A 22,286-nucleotide genomic window follows, 5' to 3' on the forward strand; every position below is an offset into this window, starting at 1 on the left:
TAGTAGTAATATTAATACTAGAATATTATATATATAATATTATATCTATCCTATATATTCTATATGAATACTAGAATATTATATATATAATATATTTATCCTATATATTCTAGTATTCATGTAGAATATATAATATTCTGTATGACGAATATTAGTAGTAATATTAATACTAGAATATTATAGTAGAATATAGTACAATAGTAGAATATTATAGTATTCATATATTCATATATAGAAACGCGTGGAGCGCTAAGGGTTAGACACAAAAACCGAATTCCTTACTGTCAGCAAGCTATGATCTCCAAAACGAGTTGAAACTTGTGATAATAAGGGCAAGAAGATTGTGTTCGCCGATGCATCGATTCTGCCGGGTCCCATTTGGAAAACCGCGTTTCCAATCGAACGCCCCACTCGTGCTGGAAATTAACATCCGTTTTCTTCCCCCGACTGGCGGAGAAATTTTCCCCGGTGCAATTTATAGTTTTCCCTCGGCGCATTGGCACATTTCGAAACGTACCTCGGTGAGCAACGAGTAGGTGGGATCAGCTTGACCCGGCCACGAGAGCCAGCGCAAACGGTGTAAGGCTGATCCTCGCAACTGGGACGAGTTATAGTTCTCTTTCACGAGGAAACGCCGGGGAAAAAATGCTGGACGAAAATATTGCGTGCGGTTCGGCGGTTTTATTTCGCTCGCGGATATCACGGATCCGCGGCTTTCTCGAGCCAGCCGAGCCCGGCTGCAGTCGATTTTTACGGCTACGGAGAAAATACTGCAACTTCGCTGCGGTATTAAAATCGCCCGAATCATTCCTGCCGGGGCGGTCGTATAACATTGAATTGCAACCGGTATGAATATTTGGCGCAGTTGATACGACTCGTGTCCACTTGGTTTGCGCCTCGGTCAGCAACAGGTTATGCAACAATATACGCATAAGTTTTCACAAATAAGTTACACTGCGGCATCCGCGCATCTGCCGACTCAACGTTGTAGAATCAGATGTTCTCTGGAAATGAATGAATTTCTGCGGCAAAATTCCTGAACAAATTGGTCGATAGCAATTTAATTCGCAACCGTAGAAGAAAATAATTAAGTCCCTTTCAGCCGCGGTAGAGTCGTTAGAAAGCCAATTAACGCGTCTCCTACCGATGGTTATTTATAATGGTCTTTAACAGCTATGACTCCCAGCGGAAGATTTCTGAGGAAATTGTAGAATATCCGTAGCAATTAACCTGGCAATCTTTTGCAACGTAATCTTGTGATTGCATTTGACGTTGCTACGGAAATCAAGATTTTTAGGACTTTAAGCTAGGATTTTTAGGATTTTTTTTTTTAGGTCTTTTAGGATTTTAAGCTAATATAGTCAGCGTACCAAGTTCGATTAGGATGTGAAAACTGCAAGATGAAGAGTGTTCATTCTTGTACGTTTAATCTTCAATGTTTTAATTGTATCGACGTTAGAACGGAATGCAGTATTTTACAATCAAAATGTTAAACTTTTTCTGAACATTTTTACTACAGCGACTAGAAATGTAAAAATCTTACAGAGTGAGAAACTATTCGATGAACTTCGCTATTCGAGCATACAATATTAATAGATATCGCACGTCGTTCGAGTAAATTTAATCCCGCCGTTGCTTATGAAACAATACGAATTAGACGCGCTTATGTCATTCTAGCGCCAGCAAGGCAGATCTCTACTGTACCGTTGGCGCCCGATCAGCGCGCGGTAAGAATTCAAATATTCAAACCCGACGAGAGCAAGTCCGCGTTCAAACGAGCGGAAACTTTATTTACTTGTGGCCGCGTGTTTACCGTTGAAATTTCCTATCTGCATAAACGCGTGCAATCTGGTAGCGCAGCCAGCGCGGCGGTCCGATTTGCATCGAGTGAAACAGTAAAATCGCGGCAGGGAAAAGAATCGTTAGCGTTTTCTTTTTCGAAAAAGGACTACAGGTCGCCGGGTTGTGTGCGCGGCGTCGCGCATGCGTGGCCGCGTCACGTGACGGTTATCGCAAGGCGCCAGCTGGGATTTCGCTCGGGCTCGTCTCGGCAGTCGCACGTCGGCCGCCTCGCGGAGCGGCTTGTTCTGTAGCTTTCCTCGAGAGATCGTTGATTAATCGCTTCGACGCACAGTATCACGTTCGTATCTATTCGGCACATATCATTCCGCCGCGACGTCGCAAATATCACGGGTCGAAAGTACAGACGCGACGCGACGCCGCGTTTAAGTGCAATTACCGTACCACTGCGAGAGTAGCCGTGCAATAAAAGCCTAGCGTAATCGCTCGTGTGACTAACGGCGGCGAGTATCGGAGAGTGAATCAGAAATACCGCGAACGCGCTTCACGCACGAATCGTAACGCATATATTCGACATTGTTTCCCCGTGCAGATCGAAATACTCTTTGTCGCTGGTGTTTACGCTCGGTTCACGTGGCGCTCTCGATAGATATCGACCGGTATATCGATCGGAGGGATCGTTGTAGGGATATCGAGAGCTTCTTGCCCGACCAATTGGATCCCAGTGATCGACGCGGGGTTGCCGAGAACAGATTATTCGAGGCAAGCTCGGCGGGACGTCAGTTCGCGCGTCAATGTCACCCTCGAGACCGGAGCGTTTCGGTGTCGCGTGTTGCGTGCGGTGTCACAAAGTGAGGTTAGGGTGCTCCTGAAAGTACAGGGACGCGGGAATCGAGAGTAGCCCGGCACAGAAAGTTACCAAGGAGACGGGAACGACCATGATATTCACCGGCAGATCGGTCGACGCGTTGGACGAGGTCCGAGGCGGCAACGTCCAGACGGAACATCGTCGGGACGTCAGCGCCGTCGCCATAGCCGCCGGATGGTTCTCCAGCCTGCGCAAACCCGGCAAAAGGAACAAGAAGGGCTACCAAAAGCAGGCCAAGAGCGCCTGGGACCTCAGCACGTTATCCACGGTTAGTTGAATCCTCTGTCTAACTTTCTTCGAATCGTCGCACAGTGGGGCGATGTAACGATGCTGCGTCAAAATCAAAGGACTTCTGCCAGGAACGAGACAAAGCGAAGATTTTCTTGTTTACATTGAAGCTGAAACGTCAGAGAATTAGGGTGAAATAGAGAGAATGTAGTATGAACATTTTTTTAGGCTTTCACATTTCTGTTAAACTTGAAATATTACAAATTGTGATTTAACCTGTACCGTGTACGGTTTTTTTTTTAATAACATGTTATACATCGTTTCAACGAAAAAATCACGACTTCGTTAGTTTTTGCACTAAAATCAATTTTTTGGTTCAAAATCCTGAATGGAAAATGATGTATGATATGTCATTTAAAAAAATCGAATTATACGTGGTATTAGATAAATGACAATTTTGTTGAAATATTTCAAGTTTAATAGATATTTTCAAGGTTAAAAAACGTTCATACGACATTCTCTCTCCTTTTCTTTTACTCTGCATCATTTTTGTTTCAACGTGGAAAAAGATCATCGCTTCATCTCATCTCTATCAATAGTTCTCGATTTTGATACAACTTCGTCGTATAAACTCATTTTTGCTTCGCACATTATCAGCGGACAATCTTTTGTTTAGGGTTGTACTTTTATACTACCAAGGGAGGTTTCCCGGGTATAAAATCTGTGTTGAAATACTAACGATTAGGAGTTACGGTATCCCATCTTTTATTAACTAATACGAGGGTCATTCGCCCGGAAAATTTGATATTCATTGGAAAAGTTGAGTCAAAGTCCGCCATAACTTCTTGCCGTACTTCTTGCCTTTCAAAGCGCCGACAGATAATTCAATTTAGCGCAATTCTATGCGAGGGGTTATCACAAAATAAAACTAAAATATTTCTCTTTTTATTCGATATATTCGTATATTTCATTTTTAATAGAACAGATCAATGCTAATATTGAATAAAAATTGAAAAATATACCTCCCAAGCTACATTGAAATTAAGAAAAAAAATTCTTAATCGTAACTGAAGTTATGGTGAACAAAATTGACAAATTTTTTAAATTTGTTTTGAATTGAAAAGAAGGCAAGAGAATGTATAAATATAATAACTTCTTTTGAGAGATTCGTCATTTCCATTTAAGGTTAAACGATCTTTTTTCCTAAATTTTATTTCGAAAAGGAAAGCTTGGTACTATTGGAAATTGGACTATTAAATAAAACACCGTGGAATACTTTTCAATATAATTATGACTTTATTTTAAGAACGAAGAAGGCACGTCTTTACTGTACGACTGGTACATGCAGCAGAGCGATGAGACAAAGCGAACCTCGACATGCATCCACAGATATCGACCCTAACGTAAAATGTCGAGATAGTACTTTGTAGCAACTTTGTAGTTACTTTGTAGTTACTTTGTATCGTCTTGTAGTATCATTGTCTTAAGAGTGCAAGTAAAAGATTTAGATACAAATTTGAAAAATGAAAAGTATCCTATTAATTTAGTTGTCCTACATCAGATAGAAATCCATTAACACGCATTTCAGTATGTACATATATGAAGCAACCGTATAATATAGCATTATAATACATAACAATGTACAATGAAAATGTGTAATAAGTAAGAAAATAAATATATTCTTGTTCGTACGTACATTCATATACCTTTATGAGTGAATCATTTCAGGACAAGAGAAATTAACAAAATTAATTAAATTAAAAAGATTCATTAAATTAACAAATTAACACACTTACAGTGCTACACGAACGGTTGGAAACGTGTGAAAATCATATAGATTTTTCTGTAATAGTGTAAATTCTCAAAGAGAGGTGTGAATTAATAATAGAGGGGAACACTTAGGAGTTTTGAAACAAGGTCGATCTCACGTTTTTGATCTATTGAATAGTATGAATACAGGATAAAATTTATGCTATGAATTAAAAATTAAAGCTATGAATTAATAATACAGAAGAAGAATTATTTATATAATAATATATTATATATATTATTATATATATTATATAATAATATATTATAATATGTAATATTCATTAAATAGGATGAAGCAATGTTTGGAGGCTATATATTTCTGCGATAATTTAAATTCCAAGGGAACCATGAATCAATAATAGAAAGAGAGAAACAGTTTGGTAGTTTCGAAACGAAATCAATCTCACGTATTTGATTTATTGAATAGGCTAAAACGTGTTCTATCGAAAAAGATCCGACCGGATAACTTTGTCAGCCGTATCGACTGAATTCGAGAGCGTATAGGTTGAATATAGTAATGAACTAACGAATCCAATAATAGACGCAGTGCAGTGCGCTAGTTTCCTGTGCACAGATAATAAATTCATAGGATATGTTCCAACGCTACTTTTTTGTCCGACTGTAGCATATCCAAGAGCTAGTCTGTTTTCTAAGCGATTTCGTATTCTCTTTTATCCCGTCCACGGTGTTTGGACTTGGCGCCATTACCGTAACGGAATTTCCTGCGTTCCATCGTCGTTCGTGCCGCATATACAATAACGTAGACCGATTGCAAACGGAGTTGCTAGGTCTCGTTGTATCAGAGTACATAATCGTTCCTTAAATCGTTCATTACCGACTGTTTGTCTATTGTGTCACACCCGAGCAGGATTGTGCAAACAGAACGCAAACAGCCGCGGACGCGAACGTATAACGTTTCGACGCGGGGTTCAATTACAACATCCCCGAATGCTGGGATGATCGTTTCTTTCGCGCGATCCGCGTCTGCGATAATCGACCGAAAGTTGCGCTTGCTAGCGCCTTGCGATTTTATACTTGTTTCCTCCGCTACAGCAAATTCTCTCCAATTGTCCCTCAGTAAATTCTCCCTAATCGACGCTCAGCTCGGAAACAAAAATGGACAATTTGGGAAGAGGAAATGCAATTATTCGAGGCTCGTGGCTCGTTTTTATAGCGGTCGATTGTCAATAACTATAAACAAAAGACGCGAGGCTCGATTAATCGTATCTTCGTTTCCTAATTTATCCATTTTTGTTTCCAAGCTGAGCGTCTATTAGGGAGAATTTACTGTAGCTAGAAACCAAACCGAAAGTTTTTGTTCTTCGTATAACACGTTAATTCAGGTGTACTCGAACTCGAAGCCATAAGCGTTTTGTGACTGGCTGAAACTATTCGCATTCTAATCGTAACCGCGGTGAAACGAAACTGCTGTTTTAAACAAAATGACAACGTTAATAATGCATAGCGCGTATCCTTGTGTTTTTTATAACATTATTGAGAAATGTGCTATTTGAATTGAAAATCTCCTTGTTAGAATTATCATTTTAAGCATTTCGTTAAAGAAATTATCACGTCACGTTTTTATACCGCACTGACGTCACAAGTTATGAACGAGAAACCATCGAAACGTTCGCAGATATTTCGGTTGTTTTAGTTCGATAAAAAGCCAATGTCGTTCACCGTTCGAAATTCCTTGACGTATACGCCTTCGCGTGTATTAATTAGGCTCGTGATCTTAAGAAATGTATTCGCATCAAATTAGCAAATAATTAGCAGTCGAATATGCCGATCGTTACGAGAACGTACATTACGTCGAAGCAAAAACAGCAGTTTTGTTTAAAACTGCTGTTTTAAACAAAATTAAATTAAAACTGCTGTTTTAAACAAAATTAAATTAAAACTGCTGTTTTAAACAAAATTAAATTAAAACTGCTGTTTTAAACAAAATTAAATTAAAACTGCTGTTTTAAACAAAATTGAATTAAAACTGCTGTTTTAAACAAAATTAAATTAAAACTGCTGTTTTAAACAAAATTAAATTAAAACTGCTGTTTTAAACAAAATTAAATTAAAACTGCTGTTTTAAACAAAATTAAATTAAAACTGCTGTTTTAAACAAAATGACAACGATAATAATGCATAGCGCGTATCCTTGTATTTTTTATAATATTATTGACAAATATGCTATTTGAATCAAACGGAGTTGCTAAGTCTCGTTGTATCATAGTACAGTAATGTCTCTCTAATTGACGCTCAGATTGTCCACAAAAATGGACAATTTTGGAAGAGAAGATACGATTGTTCGAGCCTTGTTGCTCGTTTTTTATGGTTATCGATTATCAACAACTATAAAAACGAGTCGCAAGGTTCGAATAATCGTGTATCTACTCTTCCCAAATTGTCCATTTCTGTACACAACTTGAGCGTCAGTAAGGGAGACATTACTGTAATCGTTCTTAAATCGTTCATTACCGACTGTCTGTCTATTGTGTCACACCCGAGCAGGATTGTGCAAACAGAACGCAAACAGCCGCGAACGCGAACGTATAACGTTTCGACGCGGGGTTCAATTACCACATCCCCGAATGCCGGGACGATCGTTTTTCTCGCGCGATCCGCGCCTGCGATAATCGACCGTTAAGAACTCGTCGCTGCTATTTTTAACGGCCTAACGCTTTACTATCGCTTGTCTAGGTGTTACGCATACCGCAACGCAATATGCATTGTGACGCGACTTTCTCGCCGCGTTTCTCGTTTCCTTTTAACGTTTCGTGTTGAAATTTTCATCGATATTTGCAGCAACTTTCCTTTCTATTTATTTATTGTCGCACCTGCTTAATAGCAATTAGCGGCCACTTGTGGGATTACCATCTGTAGGGTTACTTTATTACTGTAATTGTACAATGGTATTTGCATTAGATTATATAAATTGTACACTCCGGCTTTAACATTATCGTCTTAATCTAGGTTCCTTAAGTTACTATATAATTTCGGTAAGTAATTTGCTCTCTTCTAAATGGGACATAATTTTTGCTGTGTGTTCGTAATTGTCCTAGCATTGTTTTATGGTATTTGGTATTTTTACTTTTTCCTTGCTATTGTTGTACGAATCTAGTTTAAGGGGTGAAATTCAATCTCAACGAAATAGAATAATTTTAACAATATTTTACGACGATATAATGACAAGTAGATCGCGCATCTTTATCGAAAATACAAATTTTTCCATCGATTTGAAGAAACGAGAGTTCACTAAAATCCTTTTCTCTTAATAGTCGTAATTATTTCAAACATAACGTAATAGAATATAACGAAATAGGATAATTTTAACAATATTTTACGACGATATAGTAATAAGTAGATCGCGCATCTTTATCGAAAATACAAATTTTTCCATCGATTTGAAGAAACGAGAGTTCACTAAAATCCTTTTCTCTTAATAGTCGTAATTATTTCAAACATAACGTAAAATAGAATATAGCGAAATAGAATAATTTTAACAATATTTTACGACGATATAGTAATAAGTAGATCGCGCATCTTTATCGAAAATACAAATTTTTCCATCGATTTGAAGAAACGAGAGTTCACTAAAATCCTTTTCTCTTAATAGTCGTAATTATTTCAAACATAACGTAATAGAATATAACGAAATAGGATAATTTTAACAATATTTTACGACGATATAGTAATAAGTAGATCGCGCATCTTTATCGAAAATACAAATTTTTCCATCGATTTGAAGAAACGAGAGTTCACTAAAATCCTTTTCTCTTAATAGTCGTAATTATTTCAAACATAACGTAAAATAGAATATAGCGAAATAGAATAATTTTAACAATATTTTACGACGATATAGTAATAAGTAGATCGCGCATCTTTATCGAAAATACAAATTTTTCCATCGATTTGAAGAAACGAGAGTTCACTAAAATCCTTTTCTCTTAATAGTCGTAATTATTTCAAACATAACGTAATAGAATATAACGAAATAGGATAATTTTAACAATATTTTACGACGATGTAGTAATAAGTAGATCGCGTATCTTTATAGAAAATACAAATTTTTCCATCGATTCGAAGAAACGAGAGTTCACTAAAATCCTCTTCTCTTAATAGTCGTAATGATTTCAAGCGTGACGTACCCGTGTCCTTGTATTTCACGTTGCCATTTTTCTCACGAATGCATAAAATCTGTAGTCTGGTAATAAACCATTTTGAAATAAATTTGAATAAATCAACGAACAATAACGCTTCTCATTTTCTCACAATGAGAAGAATGCGGCTCGCGTCGCGCCGATTCTAACCCACGCAATTGGCGCGGACAATTTTTCTATCGCGCGGAGGTCGCAGAAAAATATTTCCGAAAAATTACGGAAATCGCGAGATTTTGCCGAGTACCGGCGATCGAATGGAACCGATTTCACAACGTTCGTGGAACCGATTCCAAGAGTAACGAAGGCTCGCTCTAGAACAAAAGTCAGTGACCGCGTTGGACACAATGGGGAGCACGGTTCGATTGTGTGGTTATTAATCTACAGCAGCTTCCGGCGATCGTAGTTGCGTGTCTGTATCGAGACGGGCGCGATCGCGACGATCGGTTATTGAAAAGGAGCCAACAAGCGATTCGTAAATAAATCGGCGACCGTATTAAGCGGCAGGGGAACGGTGTAAAATAGGGGATCACGGTGGCGCTCCAAAGTTGGCCGGCCGGCCAAATTTATTTCTAGGTAGTTAGCACGGGTTGAAGCCCGCCCGGAAACTTGTTTTCATTCCGTTATTTTATTTCATTTAATTAGCAGTATATAGGGCTTCCGGTCGCGAGCTGCGGATATACGAGAGTTATACAGAAATGGAGGACGCTGCTCTATAAATACCGCCGTTGCCGTTCAAAAGTTTGTCGCTGCACCTCGCAAAAAGTCTTTGCGACGGAGACACACCGTGACTTCGTTTCATCATCTTTACTCTACTAGATTTTTATATTGGAACAGCGAACTGTGCTTTTCGTTTGTTTTCGGGCATAATTAACTCGCTGTTTATCGAACAAGACGTAGAAAATTTTGTATTCAAAAGTCAAGGAAATAAAGGAATACAAAAATGTAATATGTCTTATTCGATAAATATATAATTTTGTATACTTTTGTTTACTGTTGAATAAAGAAATTTAATCTGTCTCGTTCGATAAATAGCAAGTTTATCACTTATGCCGAAAAACGAACGAAACGCACAGCAAGTTGGTCACCTCACAGTAACCCCGGCTCCATTACCCTACAGTACTTGGGAGCCTGCCATAATTAACGCGAGTTGTCCCTTTCAGAAATAGCTAATCGGAAGAATAAAATGGAATTAAACGTCTTCTGATATTTCGCTCTCTCTCTCTCTCTCTCTCTCTCTCTCTCTCTCTCTCTCTCTCTCTCATTCTCTTTCTCTGTACTGAAAGGGTGAACAGAACAATAACATATTTTGAATAATACCACGGCCTGGTTTCACAATAACTGTCTACGGTCTAACGAACCCCGTAAATGCAGAAAAGATTTCCCCGAATAACATGACCCGGTAGCGGGTGTCTTCCGCCATTTTGAAAGAAGGTATTCACCGGAGAGCTGAATGGATTAACCCGAGCGGAATACATGAATATCATTCGCGCAGCTATCGCTTTGAATGGGGTCCAGACAGTTTTCCCGTGCTCCGACACGTAAAATACCACCTCGCGACGTCGCGAATTCCGAAGTTACGCGAACCCGAAGACTCGTGGCGCGGATGGGGTCGAAAAACGCTTTGCTGGTGTGACGAAATTGACTAAAATCTCTTCCCACCTTTTCTGCCTCACTTATGTTGTTTTCACTAACCGAAGACTCGTGGCGCGGATAGGATCGAAAAACGCTTTGCTGGTGCGACGAAATTGACTAAAATCCATCCCCCACCTTTTTTGCCTCACTTATGTTAGATTCGCTCGCGCAAATTCACGGAGCGTAGTTAAACACTCGGGTTGAAAATCGTGCGAAAGTAAAGCACGTGTTACCACTCCGCGAAGAGACACTATGCTTCGGAGCATTTTTTCGCAGCTTTTATGGGTCACGACCTCCTTCTGCAGCAGCCTAGCAGCTTCAGATTCCAACTCCCACGCTCGAAGATGATGACTCAACGGGAATTAGCTCTGATTTTATACGTTCACGGTCGACCTTGCCGTTAATGTTGTCTCTTTGCTATAGTTTGATAATTTTATCAAAATCGATAACGTTGCCAATAATGTTGTTCTTGCCATGATTTGACGATCTTATTTCATTGTAGAGTATATTAGTTCTTCTAACGTATAAAAAAAGATTCGAATCAGTTAGTCCTTTTTCTTTCTTTTTTTAAAAATAAGAATTGTGTTTTGGATGGTGTTGGAATACTTTTCGCCAGGGGTTGTACTTACTAAAAAATTCTAAAAAAAGTGCTAAAAAGATCTAAAAAGATATGAAGACAGTTTTAAAAATTTCTGTAAACAGTTCTACTGTAAGTTAAGATACAGTAATATGTCTCCCTAACTGACGCACAATTTGGGAAGAGCAGATACGATTATTCGAGCCTTGCAGCTCGTTTTTATAGTTGTCGATAATTCGTAACTATAAAAACGAGTCGCAAAGCTGGAATAATCATACCTACTCTTCTCAAATTGTCCATTTTTATGGACAATCTGAGCGTCAATTAGAGAGACATTACTGTACTTTCTAAAACTAGCAAGAATCCTCGAAAAGATAGTTGAAACGTAACATCGGGCCGTCGAAAAGTAAATCGTCGAAATACAGAAAAATTGTGCGAATCGTTCGATAAGCTTCGGAAAGCTGATTTGCATTAAGAACCGAAGGGAATCGTATTATTCGAAATTAAATGAGAATTCGGTGTCGTCCCCGGCGGACGATTTCCAAACATCATGGCTACGAGAGTGCGACGCGTGCCGGATCATTAACATTTCGTCGTTTACGAGCACACTGGCGAAACCTTTTAATCGGTAATCAGATCTTCGTAGCGAGCTAGTGGACCGAAGTCCTTTTAACTTCGAACGATTTACCGTTTCCTCGTGATCGAATCGTGCCTCTGCGCACGCCAAGGGATCGTGCCAGTACTTACTTTATAGCGTATCACCGGCATGGCATTGTGGCTGGAGACTATCAATTTTTACGACAGCGCGGTGGCGTGTTCGTGGCACACGCGCCTCAGAAATCCCGCTCTTTGGCCGACCTTGCTGGAAATGCCGCAGCGAAGACCTTAACTGCGTGCCCGTCGTTCGGAAGCTTCCGCGTTCGTAATTGATCGATCTTAGATTGACACGAGAATGGCCGAGTTTCTGCTCATTGTCAATATCGAACCAACCGATCCGGCGACCGCTCCGGTCGAGCAACTGGTTTGACTTTTGACGTCCACTGCGCGGAATCGGCCAGTTAGCCAGCCGGGATATATCGCGTTCGCGATTGGTAGCTGTCCGTTACCGCGTCGATTGTGACACTGTCAATAGCCACGCCCACTCGATTGACTTTTCAACTTTCCTAAAATTAAATCGACGATATCATTGCGTTTGTTTGGCTTGACACTCCGATCGATGGCTACCTTCCGGAATTTGTTTGAAGCAAGGCACCGAAGTACAGTAATGTCTCCCTAACTGACGCTCAGATTATGCAGAAAAATGGACAATTTGGCAAGAGCAGATACGATTATTTGAGCCATACAGCTCGTTTTTATAGTTCTCAATAATTCGTAAATATAAATGTGAACCGCAAGGCTCGAATAATCGTCTCTCTTCTCCCTAAATTGTCCATTTTTGTGGACAATCTGAGCGTCGATTAGAGAGACATTACAGTATCGAACTTGATACACTCGTGAACCAAATTTCGACGAGTGTACGCGAATATTTTAATGCACCGATCATAATCTTCCGCAAAGTTATGCTGTCGAAATTATGCGGTCCAAACTTGCGTTCTTAGCACGTTACAATAATGTCTCTCTAATTGACGCCTGGATTGTCCACGGAAATGGACAATTTGGGAAGAGGAGATACGATTATATTCGAGCCATACAGCTCGTTTTTATAGTTCTCAATAATTCGTAAATATAAATGTGAACCGCAAGGCTCGAATAATCGTCTCTCTTCTCCCTAAATTGTCCATCTTTGTGGACAATCTGAGCGTCGATTAGAGAGACATTACTGTATTACAGTATCGAACTTGGTACAATCGTGAACCAAATTTCGACGAGTGTACGCGAATATTTTAATGCACCGATCATAATCTTCCGCAAAGTTATGCTGTCGAAATTATGCGGTCCAAACTTGCGTTCTTAGCACGTTACAATAATGTCTCTCTAATTGACGCCTGGATTGTCCACAGAAATGGACAATTTGGGCAGAGGAGATACGATTATTCGAGTCTTGCATTTAATTTTTATAATCACGAATTGTCCACAATTATAAAAACGAGACGCAAGGCTCGAATAATCGTATCTCCTCTTCCCAAATTATCCATTTTAGTGGACAATCCGAGCGTCAGTAAGGGAGACATTTCTGTAAACGTCAAGAACACGCTCAAACCTGGTATGCCGAAGTTTTCCGAACGTATTTACACGCATTCGAAGGAACAGCACACATTTTTACGAGCCGTTCCGTTAGAAATCGTAAAAATGATTAACATGCGAAGGAAATTATATCTCGCGAGACTTGCGGAGGAATAGATAATGAGGCAAAGGCATGCAAATTCTCGCACCAGGATTCAACCACATAGCTGCTGCAAGGTCTGCGGAGACCAGGGAATGTCGTCCATTGTTTACCAAGAATTTCCACCGCACGGAATCCGGTACGCCCACGCGTGCCGATTTTCGAAGCGAAAGATCACGCGCGAGAAATTCCCTCGTCTTTCTTTCGCCGTCGTATCGACATTAACCGGCTGGATTGCGTAACGTAATCTGCGTTACGTTGTATGGTACACCTTTCACAATAAAAGTTAGTACCTGATATGGAACGCTTTTCAGGGGATATAGGATCGTCTTCGATTTTATTGCAACTCGAAAGCATTATTGTTCGAATATTTATACTACTGTTCGATAGATTAAGTAACAAAATATTATAAAGAATTTTATTAAAATGTAAGCGAAAGAATAAACAGATGCAATATGTCGCGTCTGATAAATTTTTTTACTCGAAAATAAACAAAGATAAAAGAATAAAAAAATCGAATGCGTCTTATTCGACAGTAATTGGTCACCCCACAGTAACCGAGCTCCACTACCCTAGATACTCTTTTACTTCAATTAGCAGACAGTGCATTTTATGCATTTATGGCAATCTAAAATAGTGGAATAAAATTGGATAAAAGATGGAAATATAAAATAGTGGCAAAATTGTTAGGAACTAACGATCAGAATATTCGGTTTCAACATATTAAAGATAATTGAGAATGGAAAAAAAATTGCACTTGCCTGCTACACAGGTCTTGCAATTGATGCCAGTCATTTTCTGCGTTGCATAAAAATCCGCAGTCTACTTATTACTGTTCGTATTTTTGGGTTAATGGATCGCGGACGACCCGGCAGACGCGAATAGATGACGCTAGGTTTGAAAGGAGGTATTCTCTCTCTCTCTCTCTCTCTCTCTCGCTCTCTGGAATTTTGTCTCCGTCCACCTTGTTGACGAATCGATGGAACATCGTCGCGTTTATCCCTGATGCGTGATGTCCAATTCTCCCCGGCAAGCTCATAAATTGCCCGACGGGAAAAGTGTGTCGATCGGTTTCCGAGTCTAGCCGGACACCGCACGTACTGGCGCTTTTACATAAATTACGTTTCCGGACGAATCGCAGCGAGACTAGGCTGAATACAAACGCTTCTGTACGCTTATCTTCCCGGAATATTAAATGTCGCGGCGAAAGTTGCGCTTGCCAGCGCCATGCGATTTTATACCTGCTTCTTCCATTACAGCAAATTCTCTTCAATTGTCCCTCACTAAGTTCTCCCTAATCGACGCTCAGCTTGGAAACAAAAATGAACAATTTGGGGAGAGGAGATGCGATTATTCGAGCCTCGTGGCTCGTTTTTATAGCGGTCGATTGTCAATAACTATAAACAAGAGCCGCGAGGCTCGATTAATCGTATCTTCTTTTCCCAATTTATCCATTTTTGTTTCCAAGCTGAGCGTCAATTAGGGAGAATTTACTGTAGCTAGAAACCAAACCGAAAGTTTTTGTTCTTCGTATAACACGTTAATTCAGGTGTACTCGAACTCGAAGCCATAAGCGTTTTGTGACTGGCTGAAACTATTCGCAGTCTAATCGTAACCGCGGTGAAACGAAACTGCTGTTTTAAACAAAATGACAACGATAATAATGCATAGCGCGCATCCTTGTGTTTTTTATAACATTATTGACAAATGTGCTATTTGAATTAAAAATCTCCTTGATAGAATTATCATTTTAAGCATTTCGTTAAAGAAATTATCACGTCACGTTTTTATACCGCACTGACGTCACAAGTTATGAACGAGAAACCATCGAAACGTTCGCAGATATTTCGGTTGTTTTAGTTCGATAAAAAGCCAATGTCGTTCCCCGTTCGAAATTCCTTGGCGTATACGCCTTCGCGTGTATTAATTAGGCTCGTGATCTTAAGAAATGTATTCGCATCAAATTAGCAAATAATTAGCAGTCGAATATTCCGATCGTTACGAGAACGTACATTACATCGAAGCAAATATAGACTGAAAATCTGGGACTCTCTAGTAATTTTCCAGCAATTGGTCCTCAAACGCAATCAATTAGCCGTGACCCTCATTTCATTCATCGATTGATGCAATTTAACCTCGGTCCAAGAGATTTCTTCGATGCCAGAGTTGAGCAAAAAGTAATCTAATTAATGATTAACGACTACAGCTAACGTAAGATACGATTACCAAGTAAACAAGTAATCATGATTAATGAATAATAATTAACACAGTAATCATTAATCGTGTAATTACTTTTCTTGATTACGATTAGCTGAAAAAGTTGGTATCATGGTAGCTAATAATAACTCTGTATAGTCTTCAGGGAATCTGCACGTATTTCATAACCCGACGAAAGATTTTTGTTTATTTGGATCTGTTATCTAGATCCAACACTGATTAATGATCACAGATTACCAGATGTAATCACGATCACCGATTTTTTTTAACAACGATTAATCGATCAATGATAATGATTGCCATGATTATTTTGTATAATTAGTTAGGTAAATAGTCACGAAACAATCGAGCAGCGATCAACTTTGTTCCATGTCAACGCACGGTGCAGTAAATTCTCACTAATTGACCCTCCGCTTGTAAACAAAATAATATATATTAGTATTATTATTATTATTTATTTTTTTTATTTTTTTTATTTATTATTTAATATATTATATTATTAAATATTCGAGTATTCGATAGTTTTTATAGTTGTTGACAAACGGTAACTAATAATAATCTCATAATTTTATTGCATGTCGACATTTGAGTGGATTGGACTCATAATGACTTAAGTCACATTTTCCTCATTGTGAAAAGTAAGGAGCAGTAAAGGTTATCGTTTAGTCGCATCGGTATTGTTTATCATACAAATGTTGACATAATTTAGAGTTAACCTTCCATTCACTCGAAATACAGTAAATTCTCCCCAATTGTCCCCCAGCTTCTAAACAAACATGGACAGTTTGGGAAGAGGAGATACGATTATTCGAGTCGTTGACAATCGGCGACTATAAAAACGAGTCGCAAGCTTCGAATAATCGTATCTCCTCTTCCTAAATTGTCGACGTTCGTGAACAGGTCAAGGGTCAATTGGGGAGAATTTGCTGTATTTACGCTCCACGAATTGGCGCCCGATATCAAACCCTTTGTCGCACGCTAATCCGCGGAACAATGGGACAGTTCTCAACAGATTCGCGTTACTCATGAAACAAGATAATCCGTGTACACCGAGCGACTTGCTAATGAATAGCTTCGTCAGTGACGTCACTGTCATCGTCGTAAACGTGTCAGAACCAGCGGCGAGCAACAGACTGTCTTATCAACGTAGTATCGTTCCACCTGACATTCGCTACGTCGACGTATCGAATCGACTTGTTTACCAGCTCGGCCTTAATCGGCCGTTTGACGTCAACGATTGTTCGTTACGGACGGATGATACCGTTGGGCCAGTCGTCGACGGTTACGTAAGCTTAGGGCACCGGTGAACCGGGGTCATTGTCGCGTCGACCGACCGGTTGAAACATCAAAGGCAATTAGCTGTCCGCACGAAACGTCAACGTTTTTATCGTACCGAGCCACCAAGACGACGCTCGGAACCTTCGAACCGCAGCGGAAACAATTCGCGTGGGCGTCGAGTGGATTCAGAATTCTGCGAAGAGGCGCGGTGTATATACCGGCGTAAAGTTGTCTATATTTCGTTTCGCTTTGATCGATAGTGGTGCACAGAGAGGATAGCGAAAAGGTGTCAGAGCTTCTGCGAGAAATTGACGAGTTGCACGTGCGAGCCTGTTGTGTACAGGATGGCCACCGAATGACCGAATGCTATAAAACAAAAATAACTTTAACGGAAACGTGCTTTTCGAATGTTGTTACTCTTTTATATGGAAGTATTGCTAACAGATATCTTTTTTAGTATTACAGTTGCACGAATAATTGTGGATTTGAAGTAACGTTTGCATTATTGGCGATATTTAAACGCACCTTTCTATATATTAAATAAATATTTAAACGTATAAATAGAAAAAATAGTAAATATTTAAACGTATCTTTCTATATGCAGAGTGTCCCAAAATTATGGTACTTCTGGGAAATATGGGGTTCCTGAGGTCTTTTGAAGTAACTTTTTCCTTAGCAAAAATGCAATCTGCGGCTTCGTTTACGAGTTATTAACGAAAAACGGTGACCAATAGGAGGCGAGCTTGGCTGGCACGAGGCGGCCGAGCCAATGAGCGGAATTGGGCTCCGTGCACTCGTTGACTGTGCCGCCGCGCGCCAGCCGAGCTGGGATTCGACCGCTCGACCGTTGGCGCCGTTGGCTCGGCCGCCTCGCGCCAGCTGAGCTGGGATCGACCGCTCGACCGCTGGCGCTGTTGGCTCGGCCGCCTAGCGCCAGTTGAGCTCGCCTCTCATTGGTCATTGTTTTTCCTTAACACGTTCCGCGTGCCACGTGTACCAACGATGGTACACGCTTGCATGTTTACTTAGTGAACTGAACAAATTGTTTACAAGAAATTTAGAACCGAAGAATCAATTTCCACCGCAAGAATGGGCGTTGATAAGTTTTTGTTACGTTGTTATGTGTACGAGAATTAATAATTGCACGTAATACATCAAGTTTTAGTAAAATATCAAAGTGTGAAGATTCGAGTAAAAAAAGCTCGGCACGGAACGTGTTAATAACTCGTAGGCAAGCTCCGGTAGCGCTAGGCGGCCGAGCCATCTAGCGCACGAAACTCAGTTCCGCGGTGACCAATGAGAGGCGAGATTAACTGCCGCGAAGCGGCCGAGTCAGTGAGTGGAGCTGGGCTTCGTCCACTTGGCCAAGCTCGCCTCTCATTGGTCGACGTTTTTCATTAATAACTCGTCAACGATGTCTCGGAGAAAGTTTTTGTAAAGAAAAAAGTTACTTCAAATAACCTCAGGAATCCCTCATTTCCCGGAGGTACCATAATTTTGGGACATCCTGTATATTAAATCGCATCTTTCTATGTTGGAAATAATAGAAAATAGAAATATACAAATACAGTTTTCCCTTTTCGGTTTCGTTTAAATATTCGGCGAAGTCTGACATCGACCGGTCAATTATTTGTCGAGTTATCGTGTACGCCAATTAAGAAAAAAAGCGTTTCCGAAATAATCGCGTTCGAAGTTTTTACTTTCATTCGTCAGTATAAGCCACCTCGCATACAACGGACTGTAACGCTGTAATTTTTTCGGATACGAATATACAAATTTCCGGGCATATTTTTGAAATATAGCGCTTCTAATTTATTCCATAAACAGAATGTCGATCTCTTCGACCTGTTACGCGAGAATCCGTCTTTAAGCTAAACCGAAGGGTCTGAAATCCGTCGATTACAAAGCATATCCTGACCATCGTGCTGCCCGATTGCACATCGAAACGAGAATTCTTGGACAGAGAGACAGACAGACCGTTTGGCAGGAAGCAGTCCGACCGCTTCGGGGGCGGCAAGTTTTCGGGGTTTGACCTGGAAGGCTTTATTGCTCGCGACTGTGCGGGTTGCAAACGCGAACGGCCGGCGAAAGAGAGGAGTCAGGGAGGAAGGGAGGAAAATGAGGAGAAGAGGAGAGGAACAAAGGAGGCAGGTTTTATTTCAAGCGATACCCCGCGTTCCGTCCCATCGTCGTTCGGCTTTGCCACTGCATCTGGGTTATTCCCTTTTCGCGAGGGGGGGGGGGAGGCAAAAAAGAATATCGCTGGCTCTCGGCCAGCGTCGCGACGACCACCGCCGCCGTCCGGGAATGGGATAAGTAATTAGATCAATTTGAGAGACGAGGGCGCGACGGATAGGGAGATCGAAGCGCGAGGAAGACTGCGGGGACACCGTCTGCGACCGTGTCATGGAGTTAACTGACGGTGGGCAGGGCTTCGCGATGATGGGAGGGCGTAGAGTACGGTAGCGGAGAGGAAAGGGTTGCCGCGGACCAATCGGGAAGTCGCATAATGCGTCTGCCGCACTATAGTTCCTCGGCTGGACCAGGCAACGTTGCAGTAGACAGGGAATCGTAGGACGGTTGGCCAAGGATAGGTTAATCCTTGGCTGCTAGGTTTAATGCTTGAATTGCATGGTTTGTGTGAACTTTCATATTTTTAATCTTGGAACAGTACCTTGGTTCCTCGGATTATAAAATGCTGTACTCGGTGCTTTTAAACGATATCGTATTTTATCGCATGTCGACATTCGAGTGGGTTAGAATCATTCATCGAGTCACATTTTCCTCGTTGTGAAAAGTAAGGAGTGTTATCGTTTAGTCGCATCGGTATTGTTTACTGAACAAATTGACTGTTAACATAATGCGTCTGCCGCACTATAGTTCCTCGGCTGGACCGGGCAACTTTGCAGTAGATAGGGAATCGTAGAACGGTTGGCCAAGGATAGGTTAATCCTTGGCTGCTAGGTTTAATGATTGAATTGCATGGTTTGCGTGAACTTTCATATTTTTAATCTTGGAACAGTACCTTGGTTCCTCGGATTATAAAATGCTGTACTCAGTGCTTTTAAACGATATCGTATTTTATCGCATGTCGACATTCGAGTGGGTTAGAATCATTCATCAAGTTAGAGTCGATCTTCCGCTCATTCGAAATACAGTAAATTCTCTCCAATTGCCCCACAGCTTCTGAACAAAAATTAATAATTTGGGAAGAGAAGATACGATTATTCGAGCCTCGCGCTTCGAATTGTCCATTTTCGTTTACAGGCTGAGGGACAATCGGAGAGAATTTACTGTATTATTACTCGAAACAAATTTTATTCGAAATATTTTTCGAATAGCATCCCGATGTAACATTTTCTGCGAATAATGAATCAGCACAATGAATCATAACCGTGATTTGATAATGAATCAGCAGGAAGATCTTCAACATCATTTCGAATAAGTGCCCGGAGGTTTAGATTCTCCAAATCATCCCGATCCCACCGATGTCTGCACTAAGTGTATAAAATCCGTGCAGCACCTTTCTGTTCCCCGCAGTCCTCGCTTTCACCGTTCGCATTTGTTGTCGACTTCATCGTCTACTGACCAGCGTTCGCCGAGTGCATCCTAGACCCACCTACGCCGCCGCGCAGCCAGACAATGCACGGCTAATCGCGTCGCGACTGAGATCCTCCAATTAGCATAACTTTCGGCCACGCAAACAGTATGAAGGAAGAGGAAGAGAGAGAGAGAGAGAGAGAGAGAGGGAGAGAGACAAATAGAGATAGAGGGAGAGAGAGAGAGAAAGAGAGGGAGAGAGACAAATAGTGATAGAGGGAGGAAGAGAAATAGAGAGAGAGGGAGAGAGACAAATAGTGATAGAGGGAGGAAGAGAAATAGAGAGAGAGGGAGAGAGAAATAGAGAGAGAGAGAGAGAGAGAGCGCGGGATAGAGCAAGAGAGAGAGAGAGCGGGATAGAGCGAGAGAGAAAAAGCGAGAGATAGAGCGGGAGAGTGCGGGAAAAAGCGAGAGAGAGTGGGAAAGAGCGAGAGAGATCGAGAGAGAGCGAAAGAGAGAGAGATCGAGAGAGAGCGAAAGAGAGAGAGATCGAGAGAGAGCGAAAGAGAGAGAGATCGAGAGAGAGCGAAAGAGAGAGAGATCGAGAGAGAGCGAAAGAGAGAGAGATCGAGAGAGAGCGAAAGAGAGAGAGATCGAGAGAGAGCGAAAGAGAGAGAGATCGAGAGAGAGCGAAAGAGAGAGAGAGCGGGAGAGAGAGAAATAGAAGGGCGCCGTCTCGCCGAGATAATGCCGTCGCCAGAAGACACGTGGGCTGCTTGACCAAGGGAAAATCGTATTTATATCGAGAGAGGTGGGTGCGCTTACCCGTAGATGTGTTTACCCGAGCGGAACACGTGTCACTGGCCACTGCTAAACCCGGCATTGTGTGTTTACACTGGAGACGGTATCGATCTATTCGCGTTTGGCATGCACGCCGCGTATCGGCGGCCATTTGTCCAAGAACGGGTACGCGACGACGGAAATCGAGGGTGTAACCGAACGACACTGCGAATTCTACGGGGTGTTCCATACATACATATATACTGCGTCAGCTCGTTTATTTCAAACATTGCGATCTCGCTTTCTCCCTTTTTCGACTTTCCTCTTCGAACATTCTTTGATAGCTAATATTTGGAAGTCTCGGTGATGTCCAATCATTGTTGGATTGGTTCTTGATTATTGTTCTTGGATATCGAGTAGGTTTATGTACGGCGACGCTCAGAATTTGGCATTGTCCCAATTCTTTCGAACAAATATTTATCTAAGATGATTACACGAGCGAATACTTTTTAGTCGAATATTTTATTCGAATAACTATCATTCACTATTCGTCGTGATAATTTTTGATTCATGCGAATAATTCTTTATTTATTTCAGTAACTCTTTGTTCATTCGAACAACTCTTTATTCGTTATTCTTTGTTCGAATTTTTATAATGTCTGATCCTCGTCGAAGAGGAGAATCGTTCTTGAATGTTTCGGAGTAGCATTCTCTATGCACCTTTCTCGAGGAAATTAGCTAAGTGCACGTGCGCTCGGCGAAGTTTGAAATTCAGTTGAGAATGTGGACCGGAACGAAACAATTCTAATCCGCACATTTTACTTGTTTTTACGAAATTTGCTAAGCGCGTGTACACTCGACAAATTTCGAAATTGGACGTACTCTAAAATGATGCGCCTCAAATCGATACAATTTTGTCGCACGAGACTGAAATATTTTTTCACGCGGTACTACCATTCCATTTCATCTCGTACCTCGTTTCTCGATACTCTCTGTATAATGAGTCGATATCAAATACGATACTGCTCTGATAACGTAGCATCGGTGCACCGAGAGTCCGCGCGTATCGCTAGACCG

The 22,286-nt window shown here is 40.9% G+C and overlaps 1 protein-coding gene across 7 annotated transcripts in view; it reads left to right on the forward strand.

The window, feature by feature from the left end:
• step (cytohesin steppke) overlaps positions 1-22,286 on the forward strand; it is a 148,364-nt gene that overhangs the window by 37,682 nt on the left and 88,396 nt on the right. Inside the window, exon 1 of one of the 7 annotated variants that reach the window (XM_076521301.1) lies at positions 1,988-2,936. The exons of 5 other annotated variants lie outside the window; for them this stretch is intronic. In XM_076521301.1, coding sequence (XP_076377416.1) covers positions 2,739-2,936 — 198 coding nt within the window. In that variant the 5' untranslated portion in view covers positions 1,988-2,738. Of the gene's footprint in view, positions 1-1,987; positions 2,937-22,286 lie in introns of those variants that run through there. One more of the 7 variants, XM_033484636.2, reaches the window with a different exon arrangement.

This window comes from Megalopta genalis, chromosome 1 (genome assembly GCF_051020955.1).
Source record: "Megalopta genalis isolate 19385.01 chromosome 1, iyMegGena1_principal, whole genome shotgun sequence".
NCBI classification, from domain to species: domain Eukaryota; kingdom Metazoa; phylum Arthropoda; class Insecta; order Hymenoptera; family Halictidae; genus Megalopta; species Megalopta genalis.